At 38.3% G+C, this 20,919-nt stretch overlaps 1 protein-coding gene across 4 annotated transcripts in view; it reads left to right on the top strand.

The window, feature by feature from the left end:
• The first annotated feature begins 898 nt into the window (after nucleotides 1-898).
• The window catches only part of USH1C (USH1 protein network component harmonin), a 54,201-nt gene continuing 34,180 nt past the window's right edge, over nucleotides 899-20,919 (top strand). For all 4 annotated transcript variants that reach the window (XM_072865478.1, XM_072865477.1, XM_072865480.1 and 1 more), the window contains exons 1-11: nucleotides 899-974; nucleotides 4,933-5,000; nucleotides 6,973-7,116; nucleotides 7,620-7,758; nucleotides 15,969-16,077; nucleotides 16,180-16,204; nucleotides 16,942-16,999; nucleotides 17,773-17,876; nucleotides 19,105-19,189; nucleotides 19,646-19,705; nucleotides 19,988-20,044. In XM_072865478.1, coding sequence (XP_072721579.1) covers nucleotides 939-974; nucleotides 4,933-5,000; nucleotides 6,973-7,116; nucleotides 7,620-7,758; nucleotides 15,969-16,077; nucleotides 16,180-16,204; nucleotides 16,942-16,999; nucleotides 17,773-17,876; nucleotides 19,105-19,189; nucleotides 19,646-19,705; nucleotides 19,988-20,044 — 885 coding nt within the window. In that variant the 5' untranslated portion in view covers nucleotides 899-938. The remainder of the gene's footprint in view (nucleotides 975-4,932; nucleotides 5,001-6,972; nucleotides 7,117-7,619; nucleotides 7,759-15,968; nucleotides 16,078-16,179; nucleotides 16,205-16,941; nucleotides 17,000-17,772; nucleotides 17,877-19,104; nucleotides 19,190-19,645; nucleotides 19,706-19,987; nucleotides 20,045-20,919) is intronic.

The following is a 20,919-nucleotide window of genomic DNA, read 5'->3' as shown; positions in this document are numbered from 1 at the left end:
AGGTTATCACACAGAAATAATAAAACAGATTCCAGTTTGTATTTGGCAGTATGGAATTTTTTTGTCATGCCTTTATATGTATTCATACAAGTTTCCACTCTGTTGGAAGGAGGAGCAGGTGAGCTACCTGTACTTTCATAAACCCCATTCTCTCTGCAGTTACGTGGGTAAAGCTGATTCTGCAGGAAGACTAAGGGACATAGCTTAGCAGGTCTCTCCTCTGCTTGCTTCCAGAAGTCTTTATTATTGTGTACTACATTAGGGAAAGTGGGAGAAGAACCAGCCCAAGACAAAATTACCTAAAAGAGATTAGCCTGAAATAGGCTCCTTTTCAGATACTCTGAGCTTGATACTTAGCAGTTACAGCAGGTGTGTCAGAGGCTACATTTGTAAGCAACAATATTCTGTTAGTGGGAAAGGCTGATGGAAGTTGGACTTAGGCAGTGATACATCAGATTTGCCCTGCTTACCTAAAAATAAAAAATAGAGATTATTTGTAGTAGAGCAATTTATTAAAGCAAATTATTCCTTTTTTTTTTCCCTCCAGGTGTTAGCATGCTTTAAATTTCACATCTTCGTGCTTTTCTTAAATAGTAGGGCTAGTGACACACATACCTACGAATACAAAAGAGAAGTCTGGATGTGTGCTGTATGAGAAGCACCAGTTGTAAAAGTCAGCCCAGGGAAAAGGCGGTCGGTGCAAGGCCAGGTAGCACTGGAGGGGGGGGGGGGGTGTCTTTTACTTTGTCTTTCTCTTTTGGCCTTAAACAACCAAAACCTGGGGTCGCACGGAGGTTATCGCTGCCCGGCAGCTCGTACCGCTAAAGCAGCGAGATAAGGGGGCGGCAGCGGCCGAGAGCGTCGGGCGCGCCTCCCACTGCCCCGGGGCGCGGCCTCGCCGGCGCAGCCGCCCCGCGCAGCGCCCGCACCCCGCCACCATGGAGCGCCGGGTAGCCCGTGAGTTCCGGCACAAGGTAAGAGTGCGGGGACACGGGGCCCACGGACACCCGGGGTCGCTTCACTGGGCGAGCACAGGCTGTGGGGAGAGCTGCTCCCCTGCGGCCTGGAGGGAGGCGAGGTGCCGGGCTGGGGCACGGCTCCTGGCGCCGGGGGGGCCTGGGGCGTGCTGCCGGCGCTGCCCGCGGCTGAACGCCGCCTGCGTGCCAGAGTGAGCGACGGGGAAGGCAGGAGCTCGGGGAACCTGGCGCTGCCGTGCCAATGGCGCGGAAAAGCGGGTGGCAGCCTCCTGTGAGAGCGTAGTTGTAAAACTCAGACCCTTAAAAAGGGAGGGAGAGAAGAGGAGGAACATTCCCCGATGCATGAGCTTTTTCAGGGCTTGATATAATTTATTTTATTTTAATACTATGTAAAAAATGTTGCACCCAGTCAAGTTCGGGGAAGGCAAAAGTGCAGGTGCTGAAGTCCAGGCCCAGGCAGTTCACATTTGCAGCCCTGCGCTCTGCCAGCCGGTGCTCAGAAGGCTTCGGTTCCACCTTAACATTCACGAGTGCAATTGTGCATGTGCAGTCATGTGCAAATACATTTGATACATGGAGAGACTCTGTCTGCCGGGCACGTAATTTTGTCATTTACCCAGTTAAGTAAGTGCTCAGCGGAGTTCTAAATTGTGTGAGCAAAGTAAGGTCAAAAAGCTCTGTTTAAGGAAAGGAGGGGAAAAATGGTTTATGCATTTAAGAGTTGTTTTGCATAGCCATTTAGGACTCTCTCAGACTAAAGTTTTCAGTACTGTTTTGTGGGTTTTTTTGTGGGGTGGTTGTGGTTGGTTTGAGGGTTGGTTTGTTTGTTTGTTTTGTCAGCTAGAGAATGGAATTTTTTCGAAGAAGTGTAATGTTGTGTTTTATAGAAGTATCACCTGGTAATAAAGCCATTAACTAAAGAATTGTTAAGGTGAAGTAGAGGGGCTGCAAAAAAACACCTATATGACAAACTGAAGATCAAAAACATTAAGGACCTGGATACTCTGCAATGATGACAATAGCCATCTAGCAGGTTATTTCTGCCTTGCTGTATAACTCAACAGTGGGTTGTGCAACATATGTATAAAGACTCTGGTTCCTACGCGGATGGTTACCATTTTGAACTTTAAACCTTTTCCCTTTCATTGCTGCTATAATTCATAAATCATTCTAGTCCCACCTTGATAACGTAAGACTTACTGTCAGTGTTTGTTGATGCAAATAAGTAGGATGCATATCTGAGTGAAAACTTTGTCTGAGTTAGAGGATACTGAACAGGTCTTTCCTTTAAATTACTTTGTATTGTCCTGCTTCTAGTGGCCTCTGTGGCAATTTTAATGTCTTGGATACTTACTTTTTCTATGCCAAAGTAGTGAAAATGCTCAGCCAGGGGATCTGAGTTTCCTCAATGATTTGCCACTTTCATAATTTTTTTTTTTGGTAGTAATTTTAATCATTTCTCCCTATCAACCAAGCAGCAATGCCAAATATATAATGTATGTAAATATATTGGCCAGTTCTTCCATTTCCCTCAATAGTTTTTCAAACTGTGTAGCTTAATTAGAACTTTATATTATTCTTCAAAAGCTAACAGATTGGGCTAGTGCTACAGTACTGCATTACTGTAATCCGAACTTGTTCCATATCAAAAAGTGCTTTTTTTCCCCCACAACTTCTACTCTACTGAATAAACTTATATAGGCTTGTTGCCAGATTCTATTTTTCTTTTGTATGTAGGTGCAGTTTTTGTGATGACTCCTTATTAATTTCTGTGAAAACCAGTGCAATTTATATAGTGAGAAACAGCATAAGCAACTGTTTATTTGTGTTCTAGGATTGTAAACTATACAACTGCTATGAAGATACCCTTAAATAATCACAGAAAGGTTGAGGTTAGAAGTGACCTCTGGAGATCATCTGCTCCAGCCCCTCTGCTCGAACAGGTTGCCCAGGACTCTGTCCAGATTTTTTTTTTAAATATTCTTGTTTAAAAGCTGTGAAATCGTCTATCCCATATCTCCACAGTTATTTTCTCGAGAAATAGAGAGATACTGAAATACTTCTCTGGTCCAAATTATACCACGTCACCACTGATTTCCCCCCCCCCCCCCCCTTAACATGTAGGGGCATGATCTTTTAGGATTTATGAAATTAGAGTCAGCTTTTAGAAGCTGTTCATGAGCCTAGGTAAAGTGTATGTGGACAGTAAGACTGTCCCAAGGAGTTAATGAATTAGGAAAATTGTAAGAGATGCAGGTGGCTACAGTGAAGTGATAATTGGTGGAATAGAAGGCAACAGGAGTGACCTAACTAGCGAGATGGCCCAGGAAGGTTAACCTAGCTGTAGCATTCTGAATATATAAGAAGTTACTTGGGTGTTTGTTTTTGTCAGAGGATGAGGAAGTTGCTGGTGCAGTGTTAGAAGTGCAGGAATCAAACAGGGAGACTGAATGTTGTGTGAGAAGAAATGGCAGAATTTAGATACAGTCCTCTGGTTCCTGAGAGGGACTGGGGATGTGTCCATCAAGTAGTGTACCAGAAGAAAAATGTAGTGTTGTTAATTGGTTGCTTTCCCAGTCAGGAGGAGAGATGGTGATGGCTTTTCTTTTTGCTGTGCAGGGTTGATGTGCTTAAACATTTAGTGTTATTCATGAGACACTGCTCATACAGTACCTTAGCTAGCACTAGGGATTGAGTTCTGTATACCAGAACTGAAGCTGATTTATAGGTCATATTTTTCCTGATGGGGAAGGGAAAAATGGGTGTTGGACTTAGTTTTACATATATCACCTTGCCTTGAGTCTGTGTACAGTATTGGTGAACCAGTCAGTTTTGATTGCAACCATTTTATTTTCTTTTAAGGCAGACTTTTTCTTCTGTGTTTTGAAATTCACTGTGAATAAATTGGTTTACTTGCTAGTATTACTGACAAGCAGTCTTGTCCTGCATGTAGCTTTTTGGCCTTTAGGTATTTTGAAAGTGTCTTTTTCCAGAGGAGACAAGTAATAGAAAACCACCTGTATGTGGAGTCTTGTTGGCTTTAGAGAGCCAAAACGGACAAAGGGAATATGAAGCGTGTATTTAGTTTAGAATATAATGCAAACCATTGGAAACCTAGAAAGAAAGGGCCTTTAAGTATGCAAATTGGTCCTCAGACTTCATGTCACAGTAATATTAGCCTTTAGGTCAGATGTAAATTGTTTTCCTAAACATTAAGCTTGTCCAAATGTAAAACTAATGTGATGTGACCTCTCACTGCAAGTAAGATCAGTGGGGGTCTCACTGTCACTGAATATAAATTGAACTCCTCATATAAGAATACTTGGGGGGGGGGGGGGTGTGTGCTTTATTTTACAGTAATTATCCAAGAGCAGGCATAGTAATATGACACTGGTTTAAGTAAACATACTATTAGTGGGGGAGGAAAGAATAACTAGCAAGTTCTATCAGTTAAGAGCTGGAGCAAAGAGGAACAGAAGTATAGCAGTTTGCATAATGTTAGAAGTGAGATCGTGAAATTAGTGGTTTGGATGACAGAACATAGATTATAATCATATCAGTGTGGTGGTTTTATCTGTGACAGCATGTGCTATATTAATGAATGGCCAAAAAGGTTTCTGAAAACATTTATTCAACAGTACAGTGATTATCAGGTAAGACAAATATGATATTATTGTAATAATATTACTGCCAAGGGGAAATCTGGCATACAGAATATATCAGTATTTACCACCTTGCCCAATTGTTGTAATACTAATTTTAGAAAGTCTTGATATAAATTTCACATTGTGAGGTAAGAATCTATCGCAAAAATGTGCTTATCTTTAAAAAAAAACAAAAAAATTCTTTCCCTATTGCAATCTGCTCTCTGGCTTAAGAATTTGTGAAAGCCATGTATGTTCAACACCTGTGGCTATTTAGTCAGAGATTTACAATAATGTCCTTGGGTTTTCAGGTTAATCTACTAATTGACAATGAAGCGGAGAAGGATTACCTTTATGATGTGCTGCGGATGTACCACCAGTAAGATCTAGCTTTATATATGTTTGTGTAGAAATTTGCTAATGTTTTTAAATGTAAAGAGTGAATATTCAAGATTTTAAGTGGTCTTTCTATATGCTACTAGAAAAGTAGTTGAAGTAATAGTTTTTATTCTGTTTAATTAAGTCTTATACTTTTACAGCATAGCCTGCAGACAAGGAAGGAGCAGGTCTGTGATCGCTCATAAAGTTACTTTGGTTTTATGACTTGGCAGTTTTCTAAAAGAATTTGATGGATTCGTATTGGAGGGGGGGAACTTGGATGATAAAACTGTTCTTAGGAAACAGGAAGAGAGCATTAATCTAATTAATTAATATTTCCAAATAATGCTTATTTATTTGCAACAGAGGTTTTCATTGAGTTTGCTTTTCAAAGATTTTTGCTAACTATTCAGACAAAAATTTGCAACTGTTTTATTTAGTCTGGGAATCTGTTTGGCATGTTTAACAACTCTGGCTTATTACAACTCTGGGGGAAAAATGGTAAGGTGATAGGCCTATTACCAATCCTTTTGCTGAACTGATTTAAACCACAGTTGCTTAGGACCTGTATCATTGCAAATGAGATCAGCGTCTGACCCATTGTTTTTCAGAGAAGATGAGAATATATTTTCCACTCATCATGGACAAATGTCTCTGATACACATAGTTTCCATTCATATCTTAATTAATAGCATCTCAGCTGAGTGAAATGTAGACATTTCCATCTGATGTTTGCACTGAGCTATAGTTATGGATGTATTCAGCTGCATATCTGATTCAGTTTCACTCAGGTCTGTCTAATTGCTTCTCCATTCATAAAGCCTGTTGTTTGGAAAGCCAGTTGATTCAGTAGCTCTTAATTATTTAAAATCTTCTTGCAGTTACAAAATTAACAATGCATATAGTAACTTTTCTTCAATTTCCAAAACTGTAATGTCTTGAGCAAAATTTCCAATATCTTGGTGAACATATGTTGATGATGTATCACTTTTTTTGAATACATTATGAAGGGCAAAATACATTTTCCAGGGCAAAAATATGTGCAATTGCTGTTGGAGTTAACATTTAATGTCTGCTTCGCTGTGAATAGCACTTCCAAAAGTATTTGACCTCTGATCCCATGTAATATGCATTCCTGATCTGTATTTGCAGTGCATATGCCTCAGAAATATTGTATGCCAGGAAATTTAAATTATAAGAGAGAGAACAGCAAATAATATAGACTGAGTTTAACTGGTCGTTGTGTAGGACTAGCTCCACTGAATCTTAGGGACCTGTTACTCCACTCTTGCAGCTGGGCAACGAAGTACATTTTGTAGACCTATAACTATCTTGGTGCTGACAATACCAAGGAGACCGCTTTGCATAGCTCTCGTAAAACAGATGTTCACAGCGGTTTAACTTCTGTGGATTTTGTTTATTGGTTGATGGCACTTCAATTTTGATTTGAAAAAAATTTTAAAACTTAAACCAAGTCTTTGCTTTAGCTACTGAGTATCACGATTTTTTTCCTGGATCAAAACAATTTGTCAGTCTCCTAAGTTCAGGAGAGGAAGGAGCTTGTAGCCTAGGTTCACTTAAAAGGATTGCTAACTAGTAAGGAAACAAAAATCTAGTAGGCAGGTATATCTGATCTGAAAAGTTATTTCCAAACGGTTCCATAAATCTTTTGGGGACTCTGAGAATGAAATTAAAGATGTCATCTATAAGAGTGTTGTGCATGATCTTAAAAGGTAAAGGCAATATATAGGAGATTTCAGTTTGGAGGTAGTTGTTATTCCTCTTTGCTTACAGAAGGCTTGCTTTCTCAGTGGCTATTTTGCTTTGGTTAAACCAATACCTACATAAATAACTTTTTTAGTAGGTTGATGGGTCATGCAAATTTTGAAGCCACATGTACAGTAAGTTATTAAACAATGCTTTGTGTTCATGTGTTAATTACCTGTGCCTGTTTTCTCACTGTGTTTTTGTAGATCTATGAATCTCCCAGTCCTTGTGGGGGACTTAAAACTTGTGATTAATGAACCAAGCAGATTGCCTCTATTTGATGCTATCCGCCCACTTATCCCGTTAAAACACCAGGTGGAATATGATCAGCTTACACCCAAAAGATCACGGTAAGAGAATGCAGAACAACGCACCTAACTTAAATACAAGCAGGAAATACTGACTTGAGTTTTCAGATAAATTCAGAGTAAAATATTGGTCACCTGTGTAGAGCTGGACATAAGTTTTTTTACTTCTGCTATATTTGCTAGAAGTACAGTTTTGAGCTACCTGAAATTGTTTGCCAAGTAGTTTAGTAAAAGCAGGGTAAGGGAGTCAAAAACAATGCTTTCCATTTGAAACAATCTTTTCTCATTTTTCCTACTTTTAATACCAAAAAAATTCTTATAGCTCTAACCCTCTAGAAGCAGACAGCTTCAGTGATTGCAGATGTCTTTTCTTAGGAAAAATACTTGATGGCTTTAGCCAACACGCATCCGTCCAAACTTCAGTCAACTTGCTTTTTTTTGTGCCTGAATGTTATAAGAGAATAATAATGTGTAACTTTCATGTCAAACATTATTGCCGCAAAGTGTTATGCAGCTCAACAGTCAACTATCTTCCATTTTTGCAGAAAGCTGAAAGAGGTGAGATTGGATCGTTTGCATCCTGAAGGACTTGGGATAAGTGTGAGAGGTGGAGTGGAATTTAGCTGTGGCCTCTTCATCTCCCAGTTAGTTAAAGGAGGACAGGCAGACAATGTTGGACTTCAGGTAAGAAAACTGTATTCATTGCTGCTGTGCTGCAAAAAGCCTTTTGCTACCATGTTAGGGAAGCAGGCAGTAAGAATTGTTCTTTAATATTGAGACATAGCTATTGCTAAGGTGCTCATTGTCTCTTGTAATAAAATTCATAAAACCTTTAAGTCAATACCTTAGTAAACACCAGTAAAATGGTGAATCAAGTTATTAAAATTGTTCTTTTATTTTCACCGATTTTAATGATATGTAAACCTTTTTTTCGCATTTGCGATATGATAATTTTTGAAGACAAAAGAGCTTTCTGGAGTGTTTATGCTTCATGAGTAGCAACAGTTAAATGTAAGCAGATGGAAAGAAAGATCTCTAACTAGACTGTGGAAGAGTGTTTTAAGTTGCCAAATTCTGATTAAATGTAGAACAGAGCATATAAATACTAAAAATTTTAATTCCATCTTGCATAGATATAATTTGTGTATTGAAGTGTTTATTTGAACTTCATGTATAAATTGTGGGGGTTATGGTTTATGCAATGGAAGTACATAAAAGGAAGAACCTATTTTTAACCTTTTGCATTATCCTTTGTACTGCATAGAATTGCACTTTCAGTGATTAAAGTTTAGATAGGTGAACTGTAATAAGGTTGGCAAAAATAATTATGTATAGAAACACATTTTTTCTATATCAGAACTTATACAATTTGCATTAATGAAGTTTTGGGTGTTTGGTTTTTTTGTGTGTCATTTCTTGCTTGTATATATCTTGGTGAAGAGAGAAGTGAGCAATTGCTATGGCAAATGTTTGCATCTTTCTATGCTTTTGAAGCTGATGAGATGTATTAAAAGTCTGTGTTTCTGAGTAGAAAGGCTGATGTGCCTGGCTAACTTCAATTTGTGGAGCAAGAATAGTTGCTGGAAGTATTGATGTTTAAGGATTATATTTAACACTAGTCCAAAATCTATTAGCCTGGCATGATTCATTACAGGGTTTAATTAAACTGATGTGTTTTGTAGATATGCTTCAGTGTAACCCCACAACTTTCTTGGATTTAAAAAAAAAAAAAAGCTCTGTCAACAAGACAGTCAAAGTGTCAAAGTTAGGGTACCATGTTTGTGTAATTTATGCTGAGAGCTTTCTAAAATTTCAATAAGTGTTCCTCCTTCTGCATACATGCATGTGCCCTTTTGTTTGTGCATTCATACATATATATCCCATTCACTAATTCAGAATCACTGTTGAATTAGTTCTACCTTCTGGAAGCCTGCTCTGGACAGGCACGTGACCAGCTCCCTGGACGCTTTTAGAAGCTCCTTCTTAGAACAAATCCACAAATTCAGGGAATACACCCCCACAAATTCTGTATTTAGTTAGCATTGAGAAGGTGGCATAGGACACTCCAGTAACTGTGCTGGATGAGTCGGTAGCCTACTTTTAAGCATGGGATTTGCCAGTGGGTAACTCCAGAAAAGGGCATTGATGCACCTTCCCAGAGTTTGCACTACAAAAGCTTGTGTACCTTGTGCACTGCATGACACAGTGAGAATGGGAAGTATAGACAAGAGAGTTGTTCCTGGATCGTGATCAGCTCAGTAGAGTGATTCTAGCTGCATCTTTCCTCCACTGCTAGGAAACTGAGAAGACAAAGACCGGTCACTTGTATGGCTTTTGAAAACATCTCTTGGAAAATACTGGAAGGCATTAATGATGCTGAGCAATAAAGGACTTAATAACCATTGTCTTAAACTGTCATGCTAGTACATTCATCTTAATGCTGTGTCGTAGCTCTGCTTCTCTGCTTGTTTCAGACTAATGTTTTGACGTGATTGATAGATAAGGAGTTATGCTCAGTTGTTGCGCTACTGTAAGGATGTCAATTTTCATTTTTTCGCAGTACGCAAAAAGGCCCTACTGGCCTTCTGTGACAGGCCGACAATCACATGTTGGTGACAGTGAATGGGATTGTAAAGGATCTTTGGGCTGGGTTGTACAAATTGTACTGCAACTCAGAATATGGTTAGAGTTTGGCAGGTAAAGTAGGGACAATAACTCTTAACAAATTCATGAGACTGACTATGAATTTGTTAGAGTTAGATTGTATGTGTTAATATGAACAGATGGTGCTTCGTAGCCTATCTAACTGTCTGACTTCCGTTTTTTGATATGTGGTGTTAAAGCTCAGCCTAAAGTGCCTTCATAATAGGTGGCACTAAGCACTTTCTGAACCCCACTGAATAACAAGAGCTGACAGGCAGCCCATTGTTCTGAATTGCTGTCTCACAGTAAAGCCAACTGCTTCTGAAATTTCACCCACCTGCTTTATTTAACTAAATGTCTACACATTTTCTGTCCCAAAAATGCTGTCTGAAAAAGGTATAATGATCTTCTGTTATACTATCAGTTTTATGTCCTGCTGCTTTTTTAAAAAATTCGAATTCATTTTGCATGATTTCTCCTTGAAGTATTTTCCAAGTTACATTAAAATGATTGAATAATCATGAAGGCTCACTGAGGCATTTGTAGTTTTTACCATTTTTTAACTACAGTTTCTCTAAAAGGCAAGTGTTTTGTCCTTTCATGAAGAAATGTACTTTTCTTTTCCCCCCTCTGCTTTCTGATACTTATGTCTGGGGGGATTCTGCTGAATACAAAGAGGTGGAGATTGGTATGAGTGATGAAAGCGGAAGAAGTATACAAAATGAGAAATTTGAAACAGTGATGTTATGTACAAACCCTTCAGTTTCCTGGAAGCACTAAATATTATATTTCTTATGTTAAAAGTTACGAATAATAGGTATTTTACTTGGGAAAAGTTAGGTTTGCGGCTTTTCTTTTGAAAGTCGGTCATCTGCCTGTTTGATAGGGAAAGGGGAAACAGTGATATATAACAACAAAATAATTGCTGCTGTTCTACTCTGTTCAATCCTGCAGAGTTTTATCTCTACTGCTTCTGATTCAGAAGGTTGGTATACAGTGATACCAGTACAAAAGTAACTAAATATTTGAAAACAACTATTCATTACTTCAGTGTATGGGCACTTTTTTGCAGGAAAAGCTGTTCAAGTGACTTAAAGAGAAGCAGTTTGTTACATGCCTATGTCTCCTGTAGTTCAGCCTGGACTGGGGTATTTCTGAAGCACCACCAGTCATACATTGTCAGTCAGTAACAGACATGTCATTAGGATGAGTGAAGAGTACTAGACTGTCTTTTCATTTCGTTTCTGAAGCTCAGCAAAGAGGAGTGTTAAAAACACCTATATGGGAAAAGCTCATTCACATATGGGAGGAAAAAATAAAATATGCTCTTGGCTGCATTTATAATTTTGTAAGTGTGTGCTTCTTAGGGAGATGATATAATACTAACAGATGTGACTCGCTTAGTGAATGATGACATCCTCAGACCAACATTAGTTCTGCTGATACAGAAGCTATATGGAGGCTCACAAACGGCACTGCCATTTGCAGTCCTAAAACTGAGATGCTTCTGTGTGTTATGACATTGCAGCTAATAACAGTAGGTGAGGCTACCCTTTTGAAAAGCTGGGTTTGTGCAAACCCAGGCTGCGTGGTCTGTTACAGCTTGCGTGATGTGGAAGATGTGAGTAAAGGAGGGATCTCAAACTAAACTAAAAACAAACAAAAAACCCCCACCACCAACAAATATGTAAGATCAACAGAAAAGTCTAGGTAGATCAAATGAAGTCAACATTGCATACTTGAGGTTAAATAGTCATATACAAAATTCTAGAACTTTTGCAAGTGAGTAATCCAGAGAGGCCAGAGATGGGAATGGAGGAAGCTTTTTGAGCATTTTACTATTGAGGAACTCAACCTTCCTTTGAAAGCAGAGGTCACTCGCTTTCCTACCATTTCCTAGAATACCCAGCAGAATCCTAAATAGGCTGAGAGTCTTTACGGTTTGTAGAGGATATTGAGTCTTTATGCACAGTGCTACAAGTCTGACTTATCTCTGAGCTGTTTTGCAGCTTGGCAGTACAGTCCTAAAAATGTGTTATTTACAATGGATTTCCTGAAGTGTTGAGGGCAATGGAACACCTCTAGAATACATTCTTGGTTTTGGGGTGGGGAACTAGCTTAGAGTTTAGCAGGAGAAAGAGGAGTGCAATGGCACGGCTGCCAGGCCTGGGACAGGGAGGGGTGGATGGATGTGGTTTTGAACATTTGGAACAAGTTGGTTAAGTGAGTGTTCTTTCATAGTGAGAGCTATCACGGGTGTGACACTAAACTGCAGACCCCATGTGCTTTTCCTTGTCTGATTCTGCATTTTTACCACAGGTTGTATGTTCAAAAGCCTTCAGTACTGACCTGTTTCTGCTCTTATTAAAGATCATATTAAAAATCTGACTGACTTAAATGAAAACAGTCAAGCTCTTCGGAGTGCTGCAAATTGCACACAGGCAATTGCCCTGGGTGAGATTTTTGAATGTCCAGCAGGTGGAGCAGCAGTCCCACTGGTTAGGGGCTGGGGACCATAGTCATGTTCTTCCTCTGCAAATGTATTTTCTCCTGCAGGACGGTCACGTATTGCATCTCCTTTGCTTTTGTAGTCTTCTGATGCTGTGTTGTGTCAGATAAAAATCTTAAGTTCACTGGAGAACAAACTGCACTACATGAGCTATGCTGGTACAGTGAACGTGTTGTTAATGTTTTGTGTACTACTGCAGAGCATATGGCACTTCCCAGAAGAAGTAGAAAAGTTTGTGAAAGAAGTGAAAAAGATAATTGGGTGGTTTGTTGTTTTGCTTGGGTTTGGTTTTTTTAGCTGAACAGATCACAGTAGGAAGATTCAATAATACTTATTACATATGAAAAAAGGCAGAAGGTGATGGCATGCCCAATGTCCTATCACCCAAGGGTAGACCTGTCACAGTGTGTGTTAATGTGACAAATCTCTGAGACACAGGCCATGTTGAGGAATTCCTACTTCCAGTTCCACTCTCTCCTCTCACATAAATGTGGCGATGCAGATTTAGGCTTTTGGTGCTGATCTGTGCAGTGCCAGAGGAGGAGTCTCCAGCTATGCCCATTTTTTCCCTAAAACTGTCACCAAGGTACAAGAAAGCTAGTCCTCAGTGAGCTAGACCATGATTTCACTTTTTTTTCAGGCACAGATACTCCCATCAAACTTGTGTGATGGAGAAAACAGTGGATACACTATATGATTTAGTCTGTATGGCCACAGGAGATCACTTGCTCAGTCTGACTAAGACTGGTGGCGTTACATTCTATCCTTCTGGTGACAGTAAAGTTGGAAAGTTTCTATGGGGGAGACTAGAAGTATCTGGCTTAAAAGAAAAAAAAATACTGTTATATTAAAAAAAAATTGGGTCACAGTTATCTAAGGTGGCAATTGCTTGCACAGTCTTAAACACATTAAAGATTACAGTATTTATTGTAATACTGTTGTGAATGTTACAATTCTGTAAGCAGATAGTGGTTTTTTGCACAGTGGCATTTTTTTTTGCACCACCTTAGTGTTAGGGCTGAATGAATCTTTTCATCCCTTTCTGTTCCCAGTGAGTCTCCTGTGCCCCCTGCATTCTGGAAGAGCTAAGTCTTCTGATCTTCCGCAGCAGCAGTTGAAAGTGTGTTCACAACTGATCTTGGTATCAGGGGATGGTGTGTTGGCAGTCCCAAAGCAAGTGGATGAAAGGGAAGTTCCCCCCAGATCAGAACTAGTATAGCCAGAGTCTTTATATTAACTAACTTTCACCAAACTTCTTGTGATGAACCTGCCTCTTCCCCTAAACTTTTTAGCCAATAAAGTTGTGCACTAAGACTGTAAAAATCGTGCTCTTAATTTGTAGTATAAGGGCCTTTTCCAAACCTAAAGTGAAAGCTTTGTTCTTGTGGAGATCAAAGTACAGAGGTATAAAAGGATATTGTTGGTGATTTGTTGTTAAAGCCATTTCCTGGTAATCATTTGTATATTCTGCCATGCAGAGGATTGATTTACATTACCTAATGGAAGAGAGTATGCACTAGTTTTCACACAGCCATGTCACGTGGTTCACGTTGGGTAAAAGCCTTTGCTTATGATGCTCTTGGCAGGGCCTGGTGTTTTTCAGTGTTATCTTGAGCAGCTAATAAGGTACAACCTTAAATGAAGTGGGCAATGTCTCCATCACTGATTCCTTCTTAGTCTACCTAGCTAAGGGGATCATTAGGCAGAGTTCATAAAACTTAGAAATTTCTAGTCTAGTCGTCATATCAAATTTGTATTTGTATTAGAAGAAGGGAAGCCTTTTGAAATAAAAGCTTTCCAATGATGTACTCTCATTTTATCACACAATAAACATTACTTCTATTAGTTCTTTTGTGTATTCTGATAAATAAGATTTGAAATTTTATAGAAGCTGCTGAAAGCTTATGGCACCCTGTCTGTTCTACACTAGTGAACACTGTCAGAGAATATTCTTGGAGTGCTGGTATTTGATTGCTGATAAATGTTAGTGTGGTCCCAGTGTGGCCTTTGGCCCATGCCAGCGAGCACTCTTGATCAATTCCTATGCAGTTCCGGTGACAACACGTGCCAGGGGTGATTCCTGGAGAGCAGGTTACGTGGAGCCGCCCTTCTTTGGAGGAATTGTTTTCAGTACTAGAGGATGGTCTTTGTACTTAATTTATATACCAGAGCATATGTAGTTTCTGTGTAAAGCTGGCCTGTTTTAGGATCAGACAATGAGTCTTGGAGCTAAATTAAATGCACTGTGTAGATTTGTTTCTACAGTCTTTTGCTTCCAGATACCTTAATTCTTTTTGGTGCAGTATACTAAAAGATGGTGGAGTATAGTTCAGTGGTTTTGGAATTCTGCCCTCGTTCCTTCGTGAGAGTTTTGCGATATGTTTTTCTGTGACTTGTTCAGAACAACATTGAACTGTTTTGCGGCAGATAGTACACACTGGCAATGAGGGTTATCTTTTACACTAGTATATACTTAGTTATCTAGTATTATTTTTTTCCCTTGAATACCTGTGGGGTTTTTGTGTGGTGTTTTTTGTTTTTGTTGGTTTTTTTTTTTCTATTAGTAAAACCCCTACATATTTTCCTGCACAACAGGTGAAACCTGGGTGGAAAATTCCAGTTGCTTTTCAGTCCATTGTCTACCCAATTTGTGAGACAAAAGACACATAAGTTTGGAAGATAATCAAAAAGGGCCTGTATCTGTACAGAGACCCAGAGCCAATCCTTTAGGATGGAGGACAGAGTGCAAATTACTGCTCCTTTCAGTCAAGTTATCTTAATCTAAATTTGCCTTGGGGATAACACTAGTTTTGTCTCTGCTGTTCAGAGTGCATGTTCTTGGTCTGCTTTGTGGGTCTCTATGGTCCTTGTCACCCGTGTAGCCCAAATTATATATATTGCATACACACAGAGGCCTGAGTAAGCTTGGGAATAGGTGACTGACTTGCCTTCTGTCTGGTGGGAGCTTCCTTCCATGTTTCTGTCTCAAGTTTTCTCGCTTTTTTCATGTCATACAACAGGGGGAATGCCACAGCCCAGGGTCCACAGTTGGGTGGCGGTACCATCTTCTCAACCACAGTATATGATGGGTTGCTGCTGTGAAACACGTGAAAATCTGTCACACGAGTAGCATGCAGTTTTCTAATTAATGTAGATGATCCAAGAAGACTTAAGCTACTGCACCCCAGAATAAGCATTCATTATGCTAGTACATGACTGTTGTAATTAATCAGATGCTGCACATGAAATGGAGGTAAATTCCATTAAAATAATGCATTGTTCTCAATCCAGAATCAAGCAAGGTAGTAAGACCAAGTTTAATTTCCTATTGATCAAAATAGTCAAGAAGGTATCTCAGGGAACATATGGTAAAAACACTTAAACTGCTGAAGTGTAAAGGAAGAAAATCACTCCAAAATTACTTGAATTGAAATATGGACGCTTGTATTTAAGGTAATCTGTGCAGTACAAGTCTGGTGTGTAGAGACTCATTTTTATGCTTTCCACTAGATATTATTTATAAAATTGTTATTTGGCCATTAATCTGCCCTTTTGGTGTTAAATATTAAGTTCAAACAAATACAGGTAAATCTGATTTGGACATTACCTGAAATTCAAAAAGTATTCAGGACTCAACATTATCAAACCTTTGCATCAAAATGATTGCCAGATTGCATCATTGCTTAAAAACTTTTTAATGTTAATTCACAATTTATTTTTTCTTCTCCCTTTCACTTTTGAGGTTGGAGATGAGATAGTGCGTATAAATGGATATTCCATTTCGTCATGTACACATGAAGAAGTCATAAACCTCATTCGTACGAAGAAAATAGTGTCCATAAAAGTAAGACGTAAGTAACATAAAAAATCACCTGTATCACGAAAGATTGCTGTTAATAGATGGCTAGTGATCTGTAGAAAGTGCTACTTAACAGAGTATTTTTCTTTTTCAGATATTGGCATGATACCTGTCAAAAGGTAACGATATTTAATTTGAAAACAAATTAGATTATTCTTTTTCACATAGCCTCTTCAATATCCAAAGAACCTCTGTGTTTATCTGTATATTTGAAAATGTGTGAATAGGCATCTCTGTAGCTGATTAAAATGTCATGGCCTTTGTGATAAACTGGAAGATGTCTTGTTTGATGAATCTGACTTTTTATGCCAGTTGCCTACTTAATTGAATCGATTTCTATTTCCTCGTTATTCATGGATATTACCTGGAAATTTCATTATCAATGCACCTAGCTTAATGGAGAGCTCCACTGCTTCTCTATGTACGTAACATTTGGGAATTAGTTCAGAGTTTAGAAAAATTTCAAATTATTGTCCTCTTCCAATTTTTGTTGAAAAGTTGAAACTTTAAGTGGAATGTTAGAGAAATGCTAATGACAGGAGGTGTGTCTCTGCATAAACATTTATATAAGCTGTTCGAGTCGTTATGATTATTTTCACAGTCTTTCTTAGAGTTTCCCAGAATTGTTTCACTTTAAGAAGTTTTCTCAATTCTTTGTTTGACCAGCTTTACTAGCCTAAATAATTGTATGCTTCTTTGATGGTCTGTTTAAATTGCTGGAAAATAAACCAGTTGTTGTGAAGGGTATCCAAAAGAACTTGTGGATGCAAAATAGGAGGCCACGTTCCAAAGTAGCTTCTTGAATACATTCACATTTATTTTGTCCCCATTATTTTAAATTACGTTTTCCTTCCAGTTCAGCAGACGAAGCCCTTAAATGGCAATATGTGGACCAGTTTGTGTCAGACTCTGGGGTAAGAGATCACTATTTCATTAAGATGTCTTCTGGGAAATCTGTAGTGGTTGTGAAACACTTTCTCCTCTGACCTTATCACAGAAGTTATTGTATGTGTTTCTATGATGCAATATCTTGTTGCAAGTGTTCTGGGAGAAGCATCTTCTGTGATATGAAGTGATTCTAGAATTATTAGATAAGGAAAGGGCAGGATACAAATGAAATATCTTTTACTCATTAATTGGTACTTTATTTTGCTTGAGCTTATTAACTTACCAGGCTATGGTTCTACTGTATAAATCTTTAACAGATTATTTGGCCTGTATTAGCTATATTACTGGAGGAGTGACAGGTATGAATGCAAGTGACTTCTATGGGTTGCAGCAATGAAAAGAGAGACCACAATTACCATTCTTTTGCTTTCAGGAAGAAAGGCTTAGTTAAATAGTGAGCACTATCATGTATTTTTCTAGCTCTTTTGTCAGGGAACATCTAAATGATTATTTTACCATATCACTTTCCTCTAATTTTCCTTCACCCTTTTCTGAAGACAGAGTTTGACTATTTAAACAACCTTCTCCAAATAGAAAGGTAAGTTCAGTCTTTCACCTCAGCCATGCAGCTCCACTGAAATGACTGTACTTCACATTCACATTCATCTCCAGCTGGACCTTGGAGGAATCTTATCTTGATGTTGGCAGGGTTTGATCCTGGCTTTGTGAAGTTTTATAATAGTCTTGATACAAGTTCAACACAGAGTAACATCTGCAGCATTTTTTAATCCCCCTACAGGAAGGCAAGGGCAGTGTTGCTGGTCTTGCTTCTTCTGGAGGGAGGGACAATAAAGAGAAGAAAGTCTTCATTAGCTTGATTGGTACAAAAGGCATGGGATGCAGGTGGGTACATGTTTCTTATTTAATGTCACTGGTTTGTTAAGTGAGACATCCAAGGAGGTTATTTCCATCCTTCACTGATATGATATCAGAAAAATGGAGATCCACGCTGGATCAGGAAGGCAAACTGGAACAGGAAGATATGTGGCACGCATTACGTATCATTAGACAAAGCATAAATACCTGTGTTACAAGTTCTGACTTAAAACCAAAAAAATCTTTTAAATTTAAAAATAAGAGCAGGCTGAAAGTGACGTAATACAAGTTGTCATGGAATTGGATCTTTTAAATGCTTTTACATTTTAAAATACTTTTCAGTGGTGCTGTCCAGTGTCATGTTCACTCCCTGAACTTAAACTGCTTTCTGTGACCCTTTTCAGAACTGAGAAGCCATTACACAGCTATATCCAGTTCCTAAAAGTAACGTTGAATTTGCAGGATTTTTAGAAATATGACCAGATGCTTCTCAGACTACTGTCTTTGCAGCTAGTTATGGAGGTTTTGGGGTAGAAGGGATATTGTAGGATTTCTTACATGTTTAGGAATATATAGTTGAAGTTATCAAGATTGAACTGCACAGAATACTTTGTGAAGCATAAGTTTCCTTTCATATTATTTGGAAGATCTAAAGGTTTTAAAAAAATTATTTACAGACCTGGAGGGGTGGTTCAACATCACCTGTTGGATATACTATCTACAAAAATCGTTGCTGTGTTTGGGGCCAGCTTAGATTGCAGCTTAAAGTTTCCAGACTAGATGTTGGCCCCTGGTTGAAACATCCTTCTTGCTTCTAATAAATAATCCTGAAAAATAACATTGTATTATACATATAGTATACTGCAGTTCAGTGAGCAAAAATGCAAGCAACTAGTAATTCTTCATTGTGTTATATGCTTGCTTTCCAATGTCATTACTGTCCCAGTCCCTTAGACAGTGTAGGTCACTATGCTATTAGTTTCAACACCTAGGGAAAAATCCAGAAGCTTGAATATTTTTCTTTTTGCTTTTTCTTAAATCACAGTTTTGTGGTGTAAAAGGTAGAAAAGTAGGATGATAAACCATCGTGTGTGTACTGGCAAATTTTGGTGTTTGTCTCGGAGTAGGCTAATACCACAAAAACGTTCTTTAATCAGAAACAAATGATGAGAAAACAACTAAGACTTCTCACTGTATTACACTGTATTATTCTATAAATATTATCCTATAAATGTTTGTTTTTATATTACACCAGTATTTCCAGTGGTCCAACACAAAAACCAGGCATTTTTATCAGCAACGTTAAGCCGGGCTCTCTTTCAGCAGAGGTGGGCTTAGAGGTAAGTATGCCATCTTCCAAGGTAGGTACCACAAGGAAATCTTGTTTGGTATTTAATACTTCAAGGATTCTGGGTGACTGTAAAGTCACTAGCTGTGTGTGTTGTTTTTTTTTTTTTTTTTCCCATGGGAAAGAAATACTGTGTGGTTACATTTCAAAAGAATTGAGTTTCCTGAATTTTAAGAACATGAGAAGTGCCCTCCTGGATCAGACCAATAGTCCATCGAGCTCAGTATTCAGTCTCAAACAGTGGCAATAGGAAATGCTAATATGGGAGGATGTGCAGGCCTAGCCAGTTTCTGGTCTGTTCCCCTTGCACTCTGCCAGTACCTATGATTATTGTATTAAGAACGTTAGAGAGTATATCTTTTTCTGTTTTCTATATGTACAATAGGTACATATAGAAATATGTGTACTAATTTAGCATCTGTACTAAAATTTGCATTAACTCCTTTAGGTCGGTGATCAGATTGTTGAGGTAAATGGAGTGGACTTTTCTAATGTGGATCATAAAGAGGTAAGATCAAGTCTTCCTAATTTCCCAAATATGTAGTTGTCAGCTTGTTAAGCATCTGTCTGATTTTTCTGGCTGCAAAAAATATGTTTTGATACTGGGCTACTTAACGAAAGAGGTTGTGTACTGGACATGGGAATTTGGACATTTGAATACCTACCACCCTGTTTAGTTCAGGTAGGTCTTCTGGAAATTCCAGCATTGACAACCAGCATCTTTCATCCTATATATACAGGCCTTTTATCACTTAATTCAGACTGATTTTTGTTTTGTTTTAATTTGCAGGCTGTCAGAGTGCTCAAAAGTAGTCGTACTTTGACTATCTCTGTGGTAGCAGGCGCTGTAAGTAGTATAATTATAAAAGCAGAACATTTGTGAAAATTACTATGTGAGCAAATGTAAAAATAAATAGATAAGAAATAAAGCTGTGTTTCACTGTAATGTCTATACCACTAAATTCTGTCAAACCAGGGCAGTGTTGAGTGGCTTTTGATTATTTCATAGCTAACTATCCACAGGATTCTCAAATAAAACAGTTTCATGACTATGAGCCAATGCAAAACCATTCCCTTGACAAGGAGTGGAAATTAACTTTATCGTAATGGTTTCTCATGTTTGAAACCTTCTGTTCTAATAGATAGCTGCTTCTGTTGAAACATGAAACGTGAATTGGATTGGAGTCAATTAATTTTTCCTCATGAATAGCTGATGTAATAGTCTTATTCCAAATTAATTCCTTGTGTAACTTTATCTGATCTCTTTAGTGTGTCAACACATTGGAAATTGTTCAATTTTCCATTTCCACTGTTTTGTACAACAGGACTATACACCTTTGGGCCTAATCTAAAGCCAGCTGAAATTAATTAAATCTTCCCACTGACTTCAGTGTGGCTTTCAATAAATGTTTTAATGTTTTTACTGCTTTAATCCTTCTTACAGTAAAATGAATAGTTATATATAAGAGGATACTCAAGTTCCATAGACTAGTCAAAGATGGTGTTTTCTAATTGCGTTGCAACTGAATTAAATAGGGAAAACACAATTTAATAAATCTTTTAAGCTACTTCCTAAGGGCTCATGTATACTGTGTAGCTATATTAAGGAATTCATGGTTTAATTGAACTACTCTTACAGTAACAAAAGCTGCGGTTGCCCAAAGGCATTGTAGACATAGTTTAAATAAATGCTCCAGGCTAGTTCATTAAGCTCCAGGAACT

The sequence above is a fragment of the Ciconia boyciana genome, chromosome 6, assembly GCF_034638445.1.
Source record: "Ciconia boyciana chromosome 6, ASM3463844v1, whole genome shotgun sequence".
Lineage (NCBI taxonomy): Eukaryota > Metazoa > Chordata > Aves > Ciconiiformes > Ciconiidae > Ciconia > Ciconia boyciana.
Note: the sequence above shows the minus strand (reverse complement) of the source record. Positions and strands in the feature narration are given on the sequence as shown.